This window comes from Melanerpes formicivorus, unplaced genomic scaffold (assembly GCF_026170545.1).
Source record: "Melanerpes formicivorus ecotype bairdi unplaced genomic scaffold, bMelFor1.0.p_v2 SCAF_1, whole genome shotgun sequence".
NCBI lineage: Eukaryota > Metazoa > Chordata > Aves > Piciformes > Picidae > Melanerpes > Melanerpes formicivorus.
In genome coordinates, this window is record NW_027142353.1 from 48,902,911 (window position 1) to 48,927,397 (window position 24,487).

Genomic DNA, 24,487 nt, shown 5'->3' on the forward strand with positions numbered 1-24,487 from the left:
GCTTCAGTGCTATAAATACCAAATCATAATTCAAAGTCTAAACTTCTCAAACTTGCTCTGCTGCTGTGTCAGCAGAATAAAATGCTAAGCTTTCTGTAATAACGAAGAAATTAGTCAACTGGGGATTAAAAAAAAAAAAGGAAGAAAGGTTTATATGGTTAATGTATGGTATTCATTTAGGTTACTGGAGCTGGCAGAGAAAGCTGCTGTTCTAAGGAGGGTGGTACAAAGTTTCAGGTTGATCCTGTGGTTCCCTCCCACCACTTTCCAGCATGTATATAAATTGTCATCCCTCCAGACCCTTTGCCAGTTCTCTCTTCTAGACTTGCCAGAAACAACAGAGGACTAAAGATGAAGATCTTTTTCTTTTTCACCCTTTCCACTTTTTTATTGTCTCCTTTTGAACAAGCAGCTGCTTCTGCTCACTATGACAAGATTTTAACTCACAGTCGAATAAGGGCACGCGACCAGGGGTAAGTAACTGGATTGTATTTCTATTTTAAAAGGAGGTTTCTTAATCTCTGTTCTCTCCTTCCTTCTCATATTTTATTAAATGTGATTTTTTACTATGAATTCTTACCAGCATTCAAGAAGGACTTTATTTCTCAATTAATTTTACAATTGTTCCTAAATAAATCACTTTCTGGGGAGTTGCAAGAGGAGGCAGAATATTGATAACTTGATAAAATAGGGAAAAACCTAAATCACCACTTCCTAATGAATAAAATGTGTCCCTTTCAGAATCACTGAAGTTGATTGTAGTCCACAATTAATGCAATAGGATGTCAGATCAATATCCCACAGTATTTTCTCCCTTTATTCTATCTGAATGAAAATCATGAATGCTGTTTACATGTTTTCTAACTTGGGGATGTATACTGGGAGCCCTTTGTAACACTTTTGTTCCCCCTAGAGCAAGGCAGCAAGCTGCTCAGCAGGGTACCCAAAAAACAATGTTTACAAGCCATCCTGCTCAGAGAGATGGAAATACTCTGAACAGCTGCTGTCAGGGAGACACATGTGCCTAAATATATTATCTTTCAGTCTTCTTAAGTAAGAAAAGCTCTGTGAATAAGAATTGTTGACCATCCTGTCTTCCTTTGCTGAATCCCCTCTGCCTGCTACACACACACACACACACACACACACACACTGTGCTTTTCACATAAAAAGTCCACTGGCTTCATTGATGTAGAATGTATGATCTAACTTTTGGGCTGATTTTCTTTTTTCTTTTCTTTTCTTTTCTTTTCTTTTCTTTTCTTTTCTTTTCTTTTCTTTTCTTTTCTTTTCTTTTCTTTTCTTTTCTTTTCTTTTCTTTTCTTTTCTTTTCTTTTCTTTTCTTTTCTTTTCTAATTGTAGAAGTATAAGAACTAGCAACAAAATATCTTTGCTTTGTAGAATTTACCCTTAAGAATTTGCTCTTCTCTACATTATAATGCTAAGGCAAAAAGTATTCCTCATTTGAAATCTGTGACTCTTTTTATTTACATGTGAAATTACCCTTTGGTCCCCAGTAATTCCCAGAATGTTTGCTTAGGTGCCTGTGGTACTCCAAATGGTTGGTAGTCAAAATAGTAGATTGATTTACAGAAGACAGGGTTTCCTTCTACATAAAGAACAGGGCACTTTTCTTCTCCATCTCCCCATGACCTTCAGCTGCACAGATGTGTACAAGACAAAAAGTTTAATGAAAAGAGCCTGATGGTATTCACAGCATGGTTCCTGGTGGCATGTAATTAATTCACTTCACTGGGGGAAGGGAGAAACCTAAAGCGTATTGAGACTTGTTGAGGCACCAGTAGTGATCACTGTCCATCAGAGACAGAGAGTCAAATCAGAATGGAGGGAAACTTTCTGTCCCTATTGGGAATGTGGGCTTGCCAAGGAACCCAGCTGGGCAGTTCCAGGAGGTTGCACTGTGGTTGTTTGCAAACACACCTGCCCTGGGAACTGAAGCCAGATGTTAACATCTTACTCTTGCTCAACACAAACAGCATTTACCACTGTTTTATGTATAACTTTTCCAAGTACATACAAAGACGTTTTTCAAATGTTTCTCACTTCCACCCATAGACCAAATGTCTGTGCCCTTCAGCAAATTATGGGAACGAAAAAGAAATACTTCAGCACTTGCAGAAACTGGTACCAGGGAGCCATCTGTGGAAAAAAAGCGTAAGTATGCTCTGTTTCAAAATTACTCCCCATTTATTGAGATAATGTAATGTATGGTTAGAAAACTCTTCTTTTCTCAGAGGAAAACTGTTTCAAACGCAGACAGGAAGAATTCCCTTCAGTTTTACAGGGTTACAGCTTCTCTTTAGCTGCTTTTAAACCCACCTGGATAACATAGCCAAATAACTGTTGCCAAGAATAATCACAAAGGGCTGTCAAGTCTGAGTATGTAGTGTTTTTTTAAGAGACTTTGCAATATTGCTCTGAGTTAGGTATTCATAGCTCTATTTTGAACGCAATGAGATATGAGGTCAAGTGTTCTACCCAAAACTACAGAGGGACTTAACGGGCCACTTATGAAAAGAACTCAGCATGATCCAGCAAAGCTGTGTGCTCAGGTCACACCTCTCCATGAAGAAAGAAAAATGTGGATACAGATTAAATCTGTGTAAGTTTGGCATTAATTTAGAATCTGTGTATATTTCATTTTTCATTTCCTCTCCAAATGCAAGTCATTGTCTTCTTTGTGACAACATGTTCAAGTTGCTGCTGCTTTGTTGGTCACAGAGCAGCTCTAGAGTGTGAACACATACAAACCCCCAGTCCTTGATCTGTCTAACTTGTCTTAGAATTAAATAATTAAACAGAGAATAACATTGTTTACCCAATAAAATAAACTAATGTTTTCTTGTATATGACATTTTCTCTTGCTGTTATGTAATTACTTGGATAAATTTCTCAGCAGTTGCAACAGGAAATCACTATTTTTGTTTTCCTGTTTTTCTCTTAGATGGTCCAAAAAAAGTCTGGGGTGATATTTTCTGAGTGAGTAAGTGAATAGGAAGTCCAGGCTTCAATTGCTACAACTTTGTCCTAAGGGAGTAGGACTCTCTTAGAGAAAGCCATAAAACTCTTCCAAACACCTGAGTAATAATGTATGCCCTAAGACATAAAGATGTTAAGTTGTATTGAGATGTGGTGCAAATTATATGTGTGAATAATTTAACTTCATTTAAAGTAAGTTTGCTATTTAAACCTTTCCTAATGGACATCAACCACTCGATTAGGTGTTAATGTAATGTGGAATAAAGATTTTTTTTGTTTCTGTGCCAAAGGTTTTCTTAACAGAGGTTAATGTGCAAGAAAAATATCCACCATCATAAGGCAAAGATGACTACCTTTGTAAACAAGCTCTTAAATTTCCTTGAAAATGTTTTTCTCTTCAACAATAATTTGCTAAATGATCTAGAGAGGAGTGCATGAACAAGAAGTGACTAATGATTTGCAATTGGTTAGTCATATTTTTATTCTCCTGATTGTCAAAGTCATGACTAAGTAGGATCCACATTTTCCACTCCATCCTTCAAGTTTAAAAAATTTTCTGAATATAGAAACAGTGATAAATTCTGGTGACATACAAAACAAACCCAACAAACAGACACATTTGACTTGAAGCAATTACACATAGCTCACACTGAAACCATTTCAGCATTTACAAATGGAATGCCTTTAAGTTAAAACTACAGCTGTAAGAGCTTATACGAAGTTCATTGAACAGTTCTTTACAGAAAGTCAAAAAAATTCTGTGCTGTCAGAGAATTAGATGTAGATACAATCTGAGTTTGTGCTGGGGAATAGAGAGTGCACCAAAAAAATGATGCAAAGTGTGCATATATGGCTAGCAGTGCTAATACGGCTTCAGTTGCTCAGGCTTTCTTTAGTGCATCTACATTTATGGCATTTTCATAATTAAAAAGGTGGTCCTTTTACTAACTTTCTTCAAATCCAGTTTACATTTTCTTCCATTTTTTTGGCTGGTTGAACTATCCTGGTTAACAAATACATCCCTAGTTCTTCTTGAGCATGATCCCTGTACTTACTAATGTAAATCTGATGAAGACTCCCAAATGATTACTCATGTGAGAAAAATGCCTCCAATTTTTCAGTGTTGAAATCAAACATGCAGATCAGATAATAGTCAGAAATGGTCTTGGACTGTAGTTTTTACTGCTCTTGTTGGATACCAGAGGCTTTGCATCTCTTTGAGACTGTATTATGATATGTAGCACCTTGGAAAAAAGTTAGAAAGAATCCTTAGGTAAAAGACTAATGGAAGACATAGTTGGAGGAAGTTTTCTTCCATTTTCTTTCTAAGAAAATGTTTTCAGTGCTCAAACAGCATGCCATAAATTAATGGAGTTGACACACTGATTCCAGCGCAGTCTTCCCTTTCAAGCACTGCCATGGCTTTGAAATCTTGACTTCTAAATCAGTCTATACATGAAAGGTTGTACCATGACCCCACCAGAGCCAAGGAAAAGACTTAATTTTCATAGGCAAACCTGTCACCCTGATTTATATTTTTTTCATGCAAATTACAGATTTATATGCATTTGGTGGTGGAAATAATGATCAATGTCCAGTCAGATTAGACTCTGTTTGGCCATTTGCCCCATCTCTACCTTCAATTTTTTTCAGGACGCATAAGTTTATAATTTTTATCAGAACCTTTCCTTCTCCGCCGGGTGGCATCATAATACTGACTTCCTTTTTCCTTCAGTGGGCTGGCTGTAAGTCATCCAAAATACTTCACCTTTTGAACAAAGTTTGCCACACTACTGACTTCTTTGGCACTACATTTTATTCCAGTGCAGACACATTGGCAAGAAGGGTATTTCCTGAAAATATCTTAGTCTGAAACTTGGAAAACAACCCATTCCTGTGGCTTTATTCCTAGATGGATGTCATGTCTTCCCATAAGAGAAAGTCGGCTCTCAGCAGAAACCTGTCAGGGAATTCATTACTTTGCTGAGCTCCAGAGGCACAATGAGTTATATAGTGATAAATACCTCCACATGTCAGGAAAAATAGTTTGAAGTAATAAGCAGTTTGGACTCATTGAACCAAAAAGTCAAGTGATGACTTGTTCTCTTCACTGACCAGGATTTAGAGGAATGTAAACTGTAAGACTGTAAACTATACAAAACTGTCAACTACCGTCTCTCTCCTCTTTTAATGCTCCTATCATCATATAAGTATTCACTGAGCAAGACTAGAGGGGAAAATCAGTGTGTATGGGTGTAAGTAGCGTCATAGAACTTCTAAGTGTTTGGGAATTTTTGTTGCTGTAATAGAGCAACTCTTATAACTTAGTCTTTGCTGTTAACAGGAGTTTTATACTCTTCATACTGAGAAATGCAGACCTGACTAAAAATGTTACTGTAATTCGAACACTTATCCAAAGGACAATGGCTCCTCTCATGTCAATATCTCTACGTTAACAAGTCCTCCCTCACTTGTATATATGAACTATAAAATTCTAATTTAAGAATGCTTTTATTATGTACACTTCCTATCCACTGCTGTAAAATTCCAATTGGGGTGTAACTTGAAGATTTGCTAAAATCAAAGACCATTGGACCAGAACTCTTTCCACTGTTTCTCTGCAGTATTTTATCTCCATGCCAGCAAGGAGTAGAAACAGATGAGTCAGAGTGCTGATCTGAATAAACCGAAAATTAGCTCTGTTAGCCAAGAATAACAAGGACATAAGGTAGTGTTGCTCTGCTTCTTTTTCCTTTGGAATATACTCCTTTGGGTGAGATCAGACCAACTTTGCATTAAAAAAAACAACACACAAACAAAAACACCAAAACCAGACAAACAGAAACAAATACAGCAACAAACCCCACAACTAACAGCAACAACAACAAAAAAAAACCCAAAATAAACAAGCAAGCAAACAAAACCACTCAAAATTCCCAACACTCAAGAATGCAGCATCATTGAGTAGCAGTGTTCTTCACTTAGACACCATCTTATATTGAACCAGAAGGGAGACACAAATGAGGATAACTTCCTCCTATACTGCATCTATAGGCAAATGGTGCTGAGGCACTAATCTTATTATGGAATTCTCCTTACAGACCCCTTTTCTCCTATTCCATCTTTCTCACTACATTTTGAGCAGAGCTGATACATGGCCTTTCTAATTGAAGTCAGCTGTACAGTTTGATGTGGCTGTGAACAACCTCATCTAGCTGGGGATATCACTGCTTACTGCAGGGGGGTTGAATGAGTGGACCTCTAGACTGCATTCTGTGTTTCTATAAATACTGTAAGTAGGAACTTACAGTAACCCCTGGTGACTGAAACAAAAGAAGAAAAAAAAGAGTGGGCTGTACAGAACAAGTCACATGTTATAAAAAAGACACTGGTTTTGTAATGTTTGGCTGAAGAAACACTTTACTGTGCTCTTCAGACAACTTTCTGGTTTTCATTAATTGTGTCATTATTGAATATGGTAAGACTAAACTTGTCATATCTTATTATTCTATCCTTATAACTCAGCTTCCTCTTTCCTAGAACTAATTTAGACCACAATCTGTCATAGCTGTTCATGGGATGAGGGAGAGATATTTTCTATTTCACAGAAGGCAAAGATATTTTCTCAGGACAAAGTAGTTCACAGAGTTGGGAGAATATTCTGACTGTCACTTTGCTACACAGTTTTTTTTTAACCAGATATTTATTTGTTGGGGTGGTTTGGGATTTTCTTTTTTTGGAGGAGTTGTTCATGTGGTTTTGGTTTTGTTGTTGGTTGGTCAGTTGCTTGTGGTTTTAATTATTACAAGCTTCTGGCAGGGATGCAACATGGAGTTCATACTTATAAGGCAAATTTCCTTATTAATTAGAAAACCTGTAGCTTAAACTGTATGCTATTCTTGCATTGCCAACAAATAGCCTTTTAGTGAATTGCTTCAAAGAATGAGATGTATTAAAAAGAACTGTACAAATATTTTCAATATATGGCTACACAGTTGAAAAGGGTGACCATGTTGTATATCTTGTCCTGGTTTTGCTGGGAGAGAGTCCCAGGCCAGCCATGGGCTGCAGGCTATTAGCAGCTCTGAGTCAACCAGGACAGCTGACTTGAGTTGGCTACAGGTGTATTCCAGATCATGAGCATCACACTCAGTATAAAGCAGAACATTTTCTGGGTGTGTGGTCTCTTCTGTGTGGTCTTTTGTTGGATCCTCTTGCTTTCGGTCCTTCTCACCCTGCTTCTTTTTCCTCTTTCTGCTCTTGAGGACTACCTTCCTATTTAGTATGACTGCTGTGTTTCTGTTTGGCTAAGCATAACTTTATATTGGCAGTGATATCAGTTTGGTTATTTCATTAAATCAGGTTTCATTTCAACCTGTCAATCTTCTCTACTCTTTTCCTATTCCCCTTCTTTGCTGGAGTGGAGTCATCGGGTGACAGAGCAACTGCTATAGTTTAGCCTCAGATATAGGCTAAACACAGACATATGTGTATGAGGGAATAGAGAATTATTTTCATAGCATGGAAAAATGGAAGACTATGCAGTTAAAAAAAATCTTTAATCTCCACCAGCTCAAGCAATTTGCTGTAAATTACAGAATTATAGTCCTTACTTTTAAAATCATGCTTTGTAATGTTGTTTTGCTTAAGTCTGCTCCTAATCTCTTCAAGAAGTTTGGATGATAAAGGCTAAAGCTTGTTCATTTGAATGTTTATTCATTTCAATTTGTGTGTTGTTAATGTTGTGTCAGCTTTAGTTTATGAAAAAATGAGATAAGTGTAATCAGCTGCCAGCAAAGTCTACAAGTGTGGTTCATATTAATCATAACTATAAAAATAAACCTATTATGTAAAATTATGATGGCAATATTTTCTTGCCAGTCACATTGTACCATGATTTGGGAAGTAATAGCTGAAGTCTAAAGTCTTGGTTTATGTTTTGGTAAGATTGTATAATTTGCTGGCATTCCCTTTCCAGAGGAGCCAAAATCAGCTCTGTGATAACTTCAGTGAATTAGCACTTTCATGTAACAGAGCTTATCTGTGGTATAGTCTTATTTCTGCCATTAAGAAGAGGTTATAAGACCATAAATACTAAATGGAGTGTTATAGTATAGAATTGTCAATTAGCCTGATTTGCTGCTATGTAGAGCTTAAATGCATTCAAGAATGTTATATTGACATCAATATGCATCAATTCCTGGTCCCTGATATTACTAAATTTTATGTATACCTTTAACAGTGAACTTTCCCTTGTGTGCATTCATCCAGTTTTTACTCACTTTCTTCTCTACCACCTGCTTCATTGTCTGTTCTTAATCAGTTCTCTTGCTTATTACTGAGCTTCTTTAAAGTCTTCCGTAAGAAACTTACACTCTCTCATAGAATCATAGAATGGTCTGAGTTGGAAGGGACCTTCAAAGGTCATCTAGTCCAACCCTCTCTGCAGTAAGCAGGGGCATCCTCAATTAGATCAGGTTGCCCAGAACCCTGTCACGCCTCACCTTGACTATCACCAGGAATGGTGTCTCTACCATCTTCCCAGGCAATCTGTTCCACTACCCTCATAGTAAAGAACTTGTTCCTAAATTAAACTCAGCTAAAATGAGTATACATTTTGCCTGTATATTATTTCAATTATGCTTCTGTCTGTATCCCACAGAACCATCTTATACGAGTGCTGTCCTGGTTATATGAAGATGGATGGTACAAGGGGGTGTCCTGCAGGTACAAGCTTATTTTCATATGGATGAGTCAATACATGAGAAGTATTACAACACAAGAGACTTTAAAAGTCACCTTGAGAAATGATTGCCTCTTTTTAGGAATTACTGCCTGAAAATACATAACTTCATTTGCATAAAGCCAGTACAGTTAAAAATCAGCCTTCACTGACTTTTATCAACTCCTTTCAGTTGCTCAACTGGAGAGAAATAATAGCGACTACATTTCCCAAAGCTGTCAAAGACGAACTTTTATCCCTTTTTCCATCACATCTTAGAATAACCTCACACATACCCAGGAGACTGGAAACCCAAGACATGAGATGTGGCATACCCAAGTTCTGATTATTCCTTTCCGTGAAAAATGCCTGAATCTTATTTACTAAAAGAATGGCCTTAAATAAACTAAGGAGTGAAAATGAAGATAGGAATACTTGATTCCACCCCTCCTCCCCCCCCCCCCCATTTGTGCTGTTCAATTTTGCATAAATAAGATTAATTTCAGCAGAGAAGAGTAATTTGAAGAGGAATATGTTTCATCACTTCAAACGCTTTCATCTGAGCTAATCCTTTTGCTGTAAGGAATAGGCAAATATAAGGCAAAGTTCAGTTTGGCTATATGAATAAATCTCATTTCAGATGTTTACATTAGAATGAAGCCAGTCACACTCTAGAATTGTGACAATAAAAAGTGCCAAGAACAACTAGCTCATATGTAGATGCCTCATCTGGATGTCTAGAATTAGGAGAGATGAATTCTGTTCTCACATAATAGTGTTTAACTGTTAGACGATGGACATTCTTACTTTCTGGGTGAATCAATATATGCACAAGCCACACACTGCAAGAAGAGCAAGGGACCTTACAGGTACATTCCTGGTTCACCATGACCAAGTGAGACCCCCTCCAATGAAATTTTGTAATTATAGATGGAATTTACTCTTGTCCTCAATGGCTGAGTTGACAGAAATCAAGACAACTCTTCTAAAGAAAACACTGCAATATTTGGCTTTGTTTGACACTGCAATATTTGGGTTTGTTTGCTCTAGTATTTCATTAAGAAAAATATAAATAAGGACATGTATTTGTATCTATTTTTTTTTTTTTTTTGAGTACACTGACAATGGAGTTTTAATCCCAACCAATTGTTTCAATATTGATTTTTAACTGTTTCAGAAAGGCAAGGGTACTCTTCAAACCAAAGAAACAATATAGATTCCATTGTAGGGAAACTGGATGATGACAGAGTTTACAAATGTAATCTCATGTTTATTTTAGTTGCCCCTATTGATCATGTATATGGTACGCTTGGTATTGTGGGAGCTACCTCTACACAGCAGTATTCTGACGTATCAAAGCTGAGGGAAGAAATTGAGGGAAGAGGATCATTTACTTTCTTTGCACCAAGTAATGAAGCCTGGGAGCAATTAAATTCAGTAAGTGTGTGTATGTGTGTGTGAGCATGCATACGTGTTAGTGTGTTTCTCTTTCACCTAATGCTATTTTAGTGACAATGGCCAGCCTATGATAAGGTAGTTGAGGAAAAACTGTTGGTATTTTAGACATAAAAGGATATTACACAAGCAATAATAAAAATAATTTGCATGTTTAACATAAATTGCTGAAGCTAGAGAGTTGGAAATATTTTCAGGAGTGTTAACCAGCTATAAAGGTTTCTCATTTGATTACTTGCATGACATAGCATTATTAAGCATAACTTTGAAGAAACTGACAGGAATTTCAGCAATTATGCAATGTTGAGAATAATTGTTAGGTGTCTTTTCTTTTAATAATCTATTTATTTAAATAGAGTCAATGACTTGTCTGTGATGAGACTTCTTGTCTTTCATTTGTAAGCAAATCAGATTAAGCATCATTTAAATACAGTCAGATCGACTGATACCCAAGTTGTGTCTCTTAAGAGGAAATAATTATTGCTGAATATATTGAAAGCATATGTTAACATAAAGAAACCTGTGCTTCTTTCCAACTGGAAAAATGTTTTGAAGCTTTGAATTAATGAAATGCTTTTCTTCTTCAGGAAATTCACAGGAATTTGGTTGACAATGTAAATATTGAGCTGTATAATGCTCTTCATCACCACATGGTAAACAAGCGTATGTTGACAAAAGATCTTAAGAATGGCATGACTTTGGTGTCTATGTACAATGGACAGAAATTGCTTATTAACCACTACCCTAATGGGGTAAGTCTATCCTCTTTTTCTTTTCCTAATATAATTATTCTGTTGTAGCTGTTATTCTTTTCTTCTATTCCTTCCACAGCTAAAAAAAATCAGGTTAAAGGAACTTTAAAATTCAGCGAGTCATTTGCCATTGATGAACATATTTTATCTTGAAGCAATTTTGCCTGCCTGTAGGCTGATCACTAAGAATGAACAGGCATGTTCTGTTTGCTGTTTAGAAACCAAAGTTTGAATGAGGGTTAACTTTCTTCCAAAAAGACAATTAACTTTCTTCCTTTTGTGGCCAAAATATAGGATTATAATAATTCTGAGAGTAAAATCTGCTGTTAATCTTCACGTGTTTACAAAATAATAATAAAACAGATCTTTTATATAGACAGGAGTGAAAGGTAGAAGAATTGAAGATTGTACTGAACACACATCAATTGTTTGACTGGAAAAAAGAAGAAATAATTTTTACAAATGCATAAAAACTCCCAGTCAAGTCAGTTCTCTGTGTTGCCTTAAATCAAAATGTTTGTTAGATTACAGTTTACACCATTAAACCCCCAATACAATCACTGTCTTAATTTGGAAAACAAATCTGAATAATTGCAAAAGGAAATAAAACAGGCATATGAAATCAATGTAACCTGAATAAATCTGCTGCTAGCTTTCCAGAAGGCTAGGCAGTCTCTCAGATACTACAACTTTTGACTGAAAAGATAAAACCTGAAAGAACAGCAGTAATCTAGTGTGGGGTGTCCCTGCCCATGGCAGGGGGGTTGGAACTAGATGATCCTTGTGGTCCCTTCCAACCCTGAATGATACTATGATACTATGGAATGCATAATGTACAGTAGATCCACCACTAATCTGTAAGAATCAAATTCAAAGGAGATGACCAAATTAATACTCAATCTTTGATCAATCCTTCAAATATAGGTTGTTACTGTTAACTGTGCCAGGATCATCCATGGCAACCAAATTGCTACCAATGGTGTTGTTCATGTCATTGATCGTGTCCTGACTGCTGTTGGAAACACCATTCAAGATTTCATTGAAGTTGAGGATGATCTTTCATCTTTCAGAGTAAGTGAACAGAATTAACAATGTTTCTCTGATATTTTTGGTTTTCCTTCTTTCTCCACCCCCCCTTTTTCTATTTGGGTATGTTATCTTGAAGGAAGAAGGATTAGCTTGGTTACAGATAAATTAAACTAACTCCTGCTAATACTGCAGATCTAGTAATAAAAAAAGGGATACATAAGGAGACTGCTTCTGCTCTTTTGTGGATCAAATAACACCACTTCAATAGGACAGAATGTTTCCCTGTAATAAAGTGTTTCTTCTTTTCAAGCACTGGTGTAATGAAACATATGAGCATAAGTTACAGTGTCTGGTGCTAGATAAATAAGAATAATTTCAAAATAGGGGATGGCAAATGGTAAAATAAACGAATTCCAGAATCTGACTCACAGCAAGTTTCAGAACACCAAGAGATACATGTGGGAATGGTTTTTCTTGCAGAGAAAAAACATGTGTTTTTTTTTTCCCTAATTTCTCCTTCTAGAAGGTGTCTGCATACTGTAATGGGATTTCATGATGCATGTGTTTAAAAAATATGCTATGATTTTGCAAATACCTGTTGTCCTTTCTCTCTCTCTCTCTCTCTCTCTCTCTCTCTCTCTCTCTCTCTCTCTCTCTATCTATATATATATATATATATTTTTTAAAGGCATCAAGGTGGGGTAAAAAGCCCTCTGAATCCCTCAAGCTCAGTTCATAACAGTTATAGGAAAACACATAATTTAACCCCTGAGTATAAAATCCAATCCTTTGTAGCCTCCAGTTGAAAAAGAAGCCATATTTATTTTTTTCCTGTGCCTTCTATTTGGGTTCAACTCTGTGAATTCTAAACAGACATTTTCACCTAATCCTAGATAAGGTCTCATCTATTCCTTTTATGTGGGAAGAGGGTTGTTTTCTGATAGCTTTGGAAAGCTATGAAGATTTGCCTTTGCTCGAATTAGAGGGGGCTATGTTTTGTCTTTGACTCTGAGGGTAATGTCAACACCTTGTAACTGAAGGAGAGAAGCTTGTCAGAATTTGGTTGGATGTGTTAAAATATTGCTTTGTTATTTTGACCTATTGTATGCCTTAATTACATGTATGCCAGTAGAAAATGACCAGTTGAGATGTGACATATGAGCCTTCTGATAGACTACAGAACTTTGCTGTATAAAGTAATAAACGTCTTTGCCTGCTTACATCTGTCCAGAAAGCGTTGCTCCCAGGCAAATCCAACATCTATAAGACATCTATAAAACATCTATACTATTACACTTTTATGTTGCACACCTCTCTAAATCTGCTTGCAAAACCCTTGCTGCTTTCCAGGATATGTGCTAGCATCATTCGTGTTTTCCTTTCAGCTGTATCACATTGTAGTCTATCCTGACTTTTCAAAAGCTGAGGTCCCTGTTTGTAGCACATATACCTGTTCATTCCTTTGTGTGGGCCTTTGCACTTCATACCACACTAATGGCTTTGAGTCCAAAAGTAAATGTGCTAATGAAACCATTAAACAAAATCAGCCCTGAGATTCTAATATGATCTTTCCTGTGGGCACTTGGTGATATTTTAAATATCTAGCATTAAACCCCAAATTTATTTTTAGGCTGCTGCCATCACATCAGATGTCTTGGATACTCTCGGGAGGCCTGGTCATTACACAGTCTTTGCTCCTACTAATGAAGCTTTTGAGAAACTTCCAAGGGGAATTTTGGAAAGGATCATGGGTGACAAAGTGGCTTCTGAAGGTGTGTGACATTTTTTGTGTAAATTAGAAATACAGATGAGTAGGCAGGAGGTCAAAACTACTGCCCTAGTAGCTCTGAAATTAAGCTCCTGTACTTTCATGCATTTGAGAGGAGTCATTTCATCTGCCTCTGATTTTCCAGTTACCCAATGATTCAAATTCACTGAAAACTTAGTTTATAAAATATTTTAAAGGAAATTGAAAATACAGACACACTGATATTTCTAATAGCTCAACTGCACAGTTCCAATACAGATTCCTGCCTCTAGAAATTCAGGAGTATCCAAATGTGAAATTCTCTCATAGCTTTCTCACAAACAGCTTTTTCATACAAAAGAGCATGTTCTTGAAAAAGGCCAGTTCTACTCTGCAAGATGAACTGCATTTATAATCTATATTCTCACCAACTATAGCTGTCAGGACTGTTTCTCATCTTAGACAATAGAACTAAATTACTGAATCAGTTTATGTGAACATAACAGTAATGTAATGGACCACTAAGAAATTAAAAGCTACATTTCTATTCTTGTTTATGAGCTCTACTGCACTAAACAAGTTCTCTGTCATATCATTATAGCCTGATTAGGTCACTGTGTAGTATCTCAATGGGGAATAGTGAAAGGAAGGATCTAGGCTAAATCTAATGTGAGACAATGGTTAAAATGCAATCCTGAAATAAGACAGCGTTTTTGTTGTGGCTTGTTTATTAAGGTTTTGGGGTATTTTTTCAGTTTACTTTCAGGACTTATAGGCTGCTTCTTTTGCTGCTCACAGAGCATAGTATATTGTATCTTTCTTACAGAGTAAGACATAACAAAATATAAACCTGGAGATGGCTTTGCATAGCCTATAGATTTTTGTACTCTGAGGTCCATTTGAAGCCTGTCATCTGCAGTCATTAAGTTTTATACGTGACTACATGCCAATTGCAGAACAACCAATAGAATTTTCATAAGATAAGAAGGATCAAAAGGTTTTGACCTGAGATGTTGTTTAGAGGCCTATAGTATCAATTCTGACACAAATAATTTCATTAACAATCTATGATGTAAAGAAATTAATATGATGGGCTAGTAAACTTTAAAAATAGGATAGATGTTATGATTTATCCCATACCATTGTGCAAACTGTATGTATGTGTCAAACACCTGTATATGAAATTTCTCCTTCCTTCTCTGCAGCTCTTGTGAAGTTTCATATTTTAAATACCCTTCAGTGCTCTGAAGCCATCACTGGTGGAGCTGTGTATGAAACCTTGGAAGGAAACACCGTTGAAATTGGTTGTGACGGTGAAAGTCTGACTGTGAATGGAGTGAAGATGGTGAAACGCAAAGACATTGTGACAAGCAATGGTGTCATCCATCTCATTGATGAAGTGCTAATTCCTGATTCTGGTCAGTGATGTGTATGAAAAAACTCTTACACTGAAGATGTTTTCTGCAATCTTACCTAGAATCCATCAAGTGTATTGTTATGAATAAACAGAAAGAATCCAAATCAGGAAAAGGAATAATTGTATCTTACAATACCTTCCCTTATCCCTTTATCTACAGCCAAGCAAGTCTTTGAGCTTGGGGGTGCCCAGCAGACTACTTTTACAGACCTGGTGGCACAGCTGGGACTGAGATCTTCTTTAAGACCAGAAGGCCAATACACTCTCCTGGCACCTCTGAATGGTGCTTTCTCAGGTTAGTAACCTTAAAAAAATATGTTCTGAATGTCAAAGTAAACAGGAATATATGCTAAGGAGACAGTTTTCAATTAAGCCTCAGCAGAGTGTTAAGAGAAGAGAGCCATAGAGAAATAGAGATATTTCATCTCTTCAAAGTACATGTCATGCAGAAAGACAAAACAATTCTAACTACCAGATTGCACAGCTTGCTTTTTTTTTTTTTACCTTTTTTTTTTCCCCTATATAATTTGTTAATATCAGTAAAATAAGGCAAAAAATGGGAAAGACTGTGGAAAGGAAAGGTATTAATGAACTGCCAGTTCCCTGAATTTTTGCATTACTTGCATTAGATTCACAGCTTATGTATTCTCAAAAGATTTATAGAAGAAGGTTGATATTTTGCAGTATATTAAAGCAGAAATAATCTGATATAAATGTATTAGCAGAAGCGACCACATGATCATTCTGCCTTTTCCCTAAGAATCTGTGTTAACTGACCAACACAGAAACAAATGTTGAATGGTTTTAAGGCCCATGTGCAGAAAGCAATAGGTGTAATCAGAGTTTGAGTAGTAATTCAGAAGATGGAGCAAGGCCACCTATAAATCGTGTCATAGTAATTAATCAGGTGTGTGTCAATATTTCATGCCTGCATTTAAGGAATTGTAATTTTCAGAAAATACTTCATTTTCTCTATACACAGGTCTGTCCAAACTTTAACTCAAAGATTCCACATTTCCATGGGGTTTTTTTTTGGTCATTTATTTTTCAATATGCACTCACAGTTAACTTTATTTGAATGTAAAATCATTATATATATATATCACTATATACAAATCTCTAAATGGCTTTGTAGATGACACCTTAAGGATGGATCAACGTCTTCTTAGAACAATCCTGCAGAATCATATTATAAAAGTGAAAGTTGGGCTCAATGAACTCTACAATGGACAAGAGCTGGAGACAATTGGAGGAAAAACGCTTAGAGTCTTTGTGTATCGCACAGTAAGTGAATAGATCTTACTCCCTCTGTGTATCCCAATGTGGAAAGGAAGAGTCATGAAAGAATAAAAGACAAAGCTGGATGAAACCTGAAACATTTACCAGTATGAGTATCTAGAAAAAAATTCTTTATGTTTTTAAGCTAGGAAAAAATTGGAATTTTGTATGCTTGGGAGACATTTTGGAAAAATGAAACAGGATTCCAGATTTGGCACTCCATTAATTACAATTTTTTTTTTTACAGATAATTTTTAGAACTAATTAAAATTATTCTCAAGAGAAACAAACAAACAAAAAAAAATCCAGTTTGGAATTATTTACACCATATTAACTTATTCCAGACTTGGCTACTTTTGCTTTATCAAGTAATACTTGATTTCCTGACAAGAATTCACAATCTGACTTTAGGAGATATATAGGAACATTATTTCTGAATTTAGGAGTCTGGGAATCACATAATCACAGAAATGTTTGGGTTGGAAAAGACCCTTGGGATCACCAAGTCCCACAGATAACCCTACTCTACAAGGTTCACCCCTAAACCATATTCCCAAGTACCACATCCAAACAAACAATCTTTAACTACATCCCGGCCTGGTGACTCAAGTGCCTCCCTTGGGCAGCACATTCCAATGCCTGAACACTCTTTCCATGATTTTTTTTTTTTCCCTAATGTCCAGTCTAACCCTACCCAGTCATAGCTTGAGGCCATTCCTTCTTGTTCTATCACTAATTACATCTGAGAAGAGACCAGCACCAGCCTCTCCACAATGTCCTTTCAGGTAGTTGTACAGAGCGATGTCTCCCCTCAGCCTCCTCTTTTCCAAACTAAACAGCCCCAGCTCCCTCAGTCGCTCTTCGTAAAATTTATTCTCCAGGCCCTTCACCAGATTTGTTGTCCTCCTCTGCACTTGCTCCAGCCCCTCCATATCTTCCCTGCATTGAGGTGCCCCAAACTGGACACAATACTTGAGGTGTGCCCTCACCAAAGCTGAGTACAAGGAGATAAACTCTTCCCTACTCCTGCTGGACACAGCATTTCTGATACAAGACGGGATGCCATTGGCTTTCTTTGCTACCTGGGCACATTGCTTGCTCATATTCAGTTGCTTGCTGATTAGAACCCCCAGGTCCCTTTCTGCTACACAGCTTTCCAGCCTGTAGTGTTGCTTGGGGTTGTTGTGACCCAAATTCAGGAGCTGGCATTTGGCCTTGTTGAAGCTCATCCCAATAACATTGCCCCATCGATCCTATCTATCCAAGTCTCTCTGTAGAGCCTCCCCACCCTTGTGCAGATCAACACTCCCACCTAACTTGGTGTCATCTGTGTTATTATTGAAGACAGATTCTGTCTTTATCAAGATCATCAATAAAGATGCTAAAAAGAAGTGGTCCCAACACTGAGCTCTGAGGAACACCACTCGTGACTGGCCGCCAGCTGTATTTAACTCTAGTGACTACCGCTCCTTGGGCCTCTTCGCCCAGCCAGTGATTTATTCAGCAGAGCGTGTGCTCATCCAAGCCGCGAGCAGCCAGTTTGTCTGCAAGAATTCTGTGAGGAACAGTGTCAAAGGCTTTTCAAAAGTTTCAGTAGACAGTATCCACAGCCTTTCCCTCATCCAATAGTCAGGTCATGTTGTCACAGAAGGAGATCAGGTTGGTCAGGCTGAAGTCAGACTGACATTTTATGAAATGTGTTTAAGTGTGTAAATAGCTTCACTTGTTTCTCTTATTCAGGCTGTGTGTATTGAAAATTCATGCATGGTCAGAGGAAGCAAAGAAGGAAGGAATGGTTTTATTCACATCTTCAGACAGATCATCAATCCAGCAGAGAAGACTTTACATGAAATGCTGAGAAATGATAAGCGTTTTAGGTGAGGAGTAGTTTTGACACCACTGAGATTCTTCTTGCAAAGTATAACTGAGAAATAATTGTGAGGTTTTGGGTAAGGAGGTCAGGGAGGGGTTTCTTTTCTCTTAAATCATACAAAACCAATCACACACAACCAGAAAACGAAAAAAAAAAACCAAATGGGGAGAAGGAGGAATTAAGAAACCCCTATGTTGTCCTTCAACTGTAGGCAGAAAGGGCTTCCAGATCTTATGATACAATTGTCATTTATAAGGCGTAGGAGTGAGTAAGACGTCCGAATGAGAGGAGTAAAAGGATAAAAGGGATTGGATGATACATTCAGAGCTATGAATGCAGCAGAGTCTGGAGTTTTCATAATGAGTAGCACAATTCCATATGTGTGCAGCATGATTGCATAACCTTCCAGCACATATTTCTGTCCTCTTTCTGCGAGTATCTTAATGCTCCTAGAGAGAGCAACTATTCTTGGCATTCTTCATTTATTTGACCTGTGCAGTTTTTGTCTGATGTATTCTGCTCTAATCCAGGCTTCCAATTTTTTTTTTCCTCAAACTTTCCTCAGTTTGTTACTTTTAAGACAGTCTGGTTGTTTTTTGTGTTTTGGGGTTATTTTTTTTTAACCCTCATTTTCCTTCTCTGCTGTATTGTTTGGGAGAATTAGTGAGAGTGTTTAAAGATTGATACATTATCATAAATGAGGGAACTAAGTACCTAGACCCCAGTACAGCTGCTGAACTTCAACAGAGTGTATCAGTGCTTTGTCTGTTTGTTGTCAACAGCATTTTCCTCAGTTTGGTGAAAGCTGCAGATTTAGATGATGTTCTGTCAAGGCCTGGAGAATGGACTCTGTTTGTTCCAACTAATGATGCCTTTAAAGGTTTGACTGATGACGATAAGGATGTACTGATAAGTAAGTAACACAAGAAAACTACATACAAGACAATGTAAAATTGATGGGAAAGATGCCTGCTGTGTTTCTTCTGCAAAACACTGATAAGAGTCTAACTTTTGCATATAATAGGTCACAGAATTTGCCTAAGCTAATTCCTTCTGGGGAATAGAGAAAATACATTTTCAACTAAAAAGGATCTAGTGTGATTTAAAACTTAAATTCTTGGTATATTATTCCAAAATTATGGCTTTTTAAGTAGTTTGTTTTTTTTTTTAACAAGAATGAAAAATAGTTTCTTTAATGCCATGCTTTATTTCCTTAAGAAAATAAATGCACAATAAATACTTCAAATCTGCAGAATTTCCCACTGAAGCAGGAGGCTGTAGCCACATCACTATGAGTATTTCTAGTTTATTTGAGAGTAATGTGAATCTGGCCTGCGCACAAGTGCAGGAGGAGTGATTGCCTTGAATCCCTCATCCAAAAGGTCAGTCACATTTTCCATTCCTGGACTTTCAGGATCAAAGTCTGAAGACATGAAGCCAAATCCCATGAATCCTTAATGACTTCAAAGAGTCCAGCTCAGAACATTGATAAGAAGCAACCCCGGCTCTACACAGCCTTTAGCTCATTGAGACAAAATTAATTTTAATTACCTCTTCAGTCATTTAAAGTTATGATTGTTGTCTGAATTGCCTTCTAGTGTGGTTTGTCTCTAGAGACAAACAGTAAATTAACCAATAGCCTAAATGACTAACATTAGATAGCTATAAAATGAAGCTTGCCTCAAGGCTATGAACTAATATAACTGGGTAAGTGCCATTGTTCTGTTTTTACTGGACTGCATAGTTATTTTATCAGTTCCATTTTTGTCTTCAATTTACAACTTTACATTGTACCCAAGGCCACATAATTTTGGCTTATTTCTGCTTTTAAGAATGCATTTGTATTTTCCATTCTGCTTTTCAAGGGCCTTTGTGTACTATTTTTCTTATCATCATGATTGAGTTTTTACTTACTTTCCTTAGCAGCTGAGGTTTACAAATGCACACTTGCTTTATTTATTTATTTATTTTCAGCAGCATGTCCATTTTTTTGTGTCAGATTATTTTCTGGAATTCCATCTAGGCTTTCTTTAAAGGCACTACATTGCATTCCTCACAAAAATTAAGCCTTAAAATATCTAGGTTATTTTAAGATATATGAAGAAATTTTATCTCTAAGAAAAACACAGAATCATGGAATCATCAAGGTTGGAATAGTTCTCAAAGATCATCAGGTCCAACCTGTCACCACAGAGCTCATGACTAAACCATTGCACCGAATGCCATGCCCAATCCCCTCTTGAACACCTCCATGGATGGTGACTCCACCACCTCCCTGGGCAGCCCATTCCAATGGTGAACGACTCTCTCAGTGGAGAACTTTCTCCTCACCTGGAGCCTAAACTTCCCCTGGTGCAGCTTGAGACTGTGTCCTCTTGTTCTGGTACTGGTTGCCTGGGAGCAACCAAGTCAGTGAGTGCTTTAACCAGTGACTATTGTGGCTATTGTATGGAAATGACTGGACCATTCACAGATAACATCAAAAAATATCAGGGTTAGTTTCAGTAGGAAGTGAAAGAGCATTTAACATATTTCAGTAGTGAAGTGAATTGCATTAAATGGAAAAAGGAGAATGCTCACTGAAAGAGGCATCAGGAAAATTAGAACCAGACAGTATTCCCATGGAATTTTCATCAAGACTGAAACTCTTAATAAGAAGCAATATCAGTGTGTAATTGGAAGTAGCAGTGTGTAAAACTTGTAACAGAATGGCTGATATTCCAAATAATGGAACGTTAGTCATTAATTTGAGCTCCAGAATCCATTCAGTTGTTAAGACAGTCTTGAAAACATCAGCTTTCTACCTTTTCTTCCCAAATAGTAATGTCAAACTGAACTATGGAAGGGTTTGCCTCTTTCCCATCTTCTCCAAGCTGCCTCTGTTTTCTGTAAGAAGTGGCAAAACCATCACTCAGAATAATTCCTTTTCTGTCTTAAGGAAATAGCAACTTTCTCCTGCCCCAGACAGGAGATGTGTCTATATAGATTTGTGAGTTACCCTCAATCATCTCAAGATGACTCACAAGAGAATAGTTAATGGTGTTAATTGTTAGCCATGGTTCCCTTTAATTCCGATACTGTGAAGGCCAGAAATTTATCTAGTAGCTTGGTGAAATTTGATACTGCAGAATACTTAGTGATCGTGCAATTGTTTGCAAATAATTTGTGGAGCATATTTAAGAAAAGGGGGGTGGGGGTGGGAAATCATAGTAGAGGTACAAGCAACTAAGATACTACAGAAAAATAGAAAATGCAGCCTACTTTTCTATTCTCTTGTATAGGAGTTCTCATATAATCTCTGAGATTATGTTCTGAGTGCCTTTTGGTCAGGATTGGTTTTTTCACTTTAACATCATTTTGACAGACTCACATTGTACATGTTCATTGTAGTCCTATTTGTACTATGTGTAATTCTGCCTCAAGCTTGTGTCAATACTTAGAATTGCCAGAAAGAACTATCCATTGCCATTTAATTTTTACCTCTACCTTTTCTTTCCTGTTTCCCCCCATAGGAGACAAAAATGCTCTCAGGAATATTCTTCTATACCACCTGATACAAGGAGTTTTCATTGGAAGCGGCTTTGAGCCTGGTGTGACAAACATTCTTAAAACCATTCAGGGAGGGAAACTCTACTTGAAAACAGTTAAGTGTTTAAAAGGAGTTTCCCTTGCCTTCCAGCAAGGATCTGACATTACAGATTAGAATGTATCTCTCTGAGTACTTCCTTAGGGTTTATGGTTGCCTTTCAATGACCCTGAAAACTTGTGTTCTACTGTCATCTTTTTCCAGGTGAATGATACTATTCTAGTTAATGAACTGAAGTCAAGAGAATCTGATCTCATGGCAACCAATGGTGTCATTCACGTTATTGATAAACTCCTATATCCAGCAGGTGAGAGCTAGTTCACAGAATTTATACACGCCCTTCTGAATCTGTTACATAGGTGCAATAACTTTAAAAAGTTAATTCCTTTAAAAAGACAATTCCTATGTTGAATAAGAAACAGAAAATTTACCTCAGTACTCGTTTTGTGGGAGAACCATACTTGAAACAGCGGCAACTCTTTGAAACTCTGTGTAAGTCAAATACATGGAAAACAAGATGCTGTAGACTTTCCCACTAATATAGATGATGTGTATGTGCAGGTGCACACTTGTGTGAATGTTTAAGAGTGATTGCACCTCCTGATGACTGTAAATGACAAATATAAGCAGATATATGCTTGCTTTTACATGACTATTTCTTTTGTCAGATCTGCCTGTTGGAAATGACCAGTTACTCACAATTCTGAAGAAGCTGATTAAATACATTCAGATTAAGGTATGCTTAAAATAATGATCCCTTCATCATTTTGGCAGCATATGTGAAACCATGTACAATTCATAAGTAATTTTCTGGCCTGTCTCTTCAGAAAACAACACATTGAAAGATCCCAGCTACCCAAACATAATCATGAATGATACATTTCTCTCAGTGGAATTTGCTTTTCAACACCAAATAATTGTAGAGTATTTACATTTGGATAACTCCAATGCGAACTGGCCAAAATTTGCTCTCTCATTCATTTATGCTTTATCCCTCCAGCAAAATAAATTGCTTCTAAGTACTTGAGAATCCTTCTTTGAAAGAAATGTTGAGAGGCTGAACTGCTACATTAAACCCACTGGCCTCAATAACCTGTGGAAGAAAAAAAAAAGGGTGCATCCTTATCTATCTCATGTATCCTCTAGAGATTACACTCTCCTGTAACAGTTAATGAAAGGACCTAGGCAAATAGCATAGCCTTACTTGTGGATCAATGAGGTAGTGAATCCTGCCCACACTCATTAGGAAACTAGGAAGCAAATGCTCTTCCTTTTAAATTTTAACATTACATTTTCTGTATTTATAGTTTGTTCGTGACAGTACCTTCAAAGAGATTCCACTGACATTTTACAGTAAGTGAATTTAAAATACTTCCAGATGGATTTGAGGTTGTTGTTTTTATTTGAAAGAAGATTGCCAGTTCCAGACCTGTACTGTGAATTTTTTTTCCAATCAAAGAGAAAGCAATTTCTGGGAAAGTAAGATGTGCCAGTGAAACACAGGAAGAAAGACTCAAAGTAGAATGTTTCTGGCTGTTGTGCTACTGTATGTGTTTTTTTCCCTTTCCAGATGTGTAACAGGAAAGTGACCCTGAAGTAAGCTATTCAGACTCTTTGGGGTAGGCAAAATACATATGGAAAAGATTGGGTTGCAGTTTTTTAGCCAAAGTTCAGTGCTTGGTGTATAGCAGAGTTCTACTGCCTCTCCCTCTAACATGTAGCATTGTACTGCACTGACTCTCCACAACGTAGCATTGACCAAACTCTGCACTGAGATGTTTTCTTTTTCATAAATGCTTCCAGAGGGACAGAGTGTGTCTGTTCCACCTGCTTCCTATACATGTAAATTTGAGCCTTGTACGGGAGGTAGCTGTTCTGACCATTTTCTCTTTAGGAGAAGAGTTAATGTGGAAAAAAAAAGAAACTTTTTATTTTTATTCTTTTTGTTTGTCTCGCCGAGACTTTCTCAGGGTCTGCATTTAGTTTCTGCATATAGAGGGGAACCTGTTGAAGCAAAGTGTTAGAAGACAAAGCTCCCGATGAAGCTTTGGATTGTGAAGGAACATGAATTTAAGCAGATGATTTAATTTCTATAAGCTTCTACCTATGTTTCTCAGTAGAAATGAAGACCTTTACATAGGGCTTTTGAAAACTGAGAGTGCACACATTGAAGTTACAATGGAATTATCCAACTTCCCATCAATACACGTATGATCCAACAGTGTAACCTGGCAGCCAAAAGGGACACAAATGTACTGGGGTGCATGCAGCACAGCATAGCCAGCTATTTGAGGGAGGTGATTGTCCCACTCTGCCCTGGTGCTACCCCACCTGGAGTACTGTGTGCAGTTTTAGGCACCTCAATACAAGGACATCAGACTATCAGAGTGTGCCCCAAGGAGGGCAACCAAGATTGTGAAAGATCTCAAGGGCAAGACTTACTACATGTGGCTGAAGTCACTTGGTTTTGTTACATCTCATACAAGGGCCCTTGGCCCATTCATTCAGCCTGTCTAGATCTCTTTGCAAAGCCTTGTTATCCTCCAGCAGATCAACACTTCCACCCAATTTAGTGTCATCTGCAAACTTACTGTGAGTGCACTCAATTCCCTCATCCAGATCATTGAT

At 37.2% G+C, this 24,487-nt stretch overlaps 1 protein-coding gene across 10 annotated transcripts in view; it reads left to right on the forward strand.

The window, feature by feature from the left end:
• The first annotated feature begins 290 nt into the window (after positions 1-290).
• POSTN (periostin) overlaps positions 291-24,487 on the forward strand; it is a 37,047-nt gene continuing 12,850 nt past the window's right edge. For 5 of the 10 annotated variants that reach the window (XM_068142565.1, XM_068142492.1, XM_068142574.1 and 2 more), the window contains exons 1-16: positions 292-473; positions 2,077-2,175; positions 8,663-8,727; positions 10,002-10,159; positions 10,765-10,929; positions 11,854-12,000; positions 13,589-13,730; positions 14,911-15,123; positions 15,283-15,417; positions 16,258-16,406; positions 18,141-18,277; positions 19,056-19,186; positions 21,786-21,916; positions 22,064-22,166; positions 22,528-22,595; positions 23,167-23,212. In XM_068142565.1, coding sequence (XP_067998666.1) covers positions 352-473; positions 2,077-2,175; positions 8,663-8,727; positions 10,002-10,159; positions 10,765-10,929; positions 11,854-12,000; positions 13,589-13,730; positions 14,911-15,123; positions 15,283-15,417; positions 16,258-16,406; positions 18,141-18,277; positions 19,056-19,186; positions 21,786-21,916; positions 22,064-22,166; positions 22,528-22,595; positions 23,167-23,212 — 2,011 coding nt within the window. In that variant the 5' untranslated portion in view covers positions 292-351. Of the gene's footprint in view, positions 474-2,076; positions 2,176-8,662; positions 8,728-10,001; positions 10,160-10,764; positions 10,930-11,853; positions 12,001-13,588; positions 13,731-14,910; positions 15,124-15,282; positions 15,418-16,257; positions 16,407-18,140; positions 18,278-19,055; positions 19,187-21,785; positions 21,917-22,063; positions 22,167-22,527; positions 22,596-23,166; positions 23,213-24,487 lie in introns of all 10 variants that reach the window. The other 5 variants (XM_068142511.1, XM_068142521.1, XM_068142538.1 and 2 more) reach the window with 3 other exon arrangements.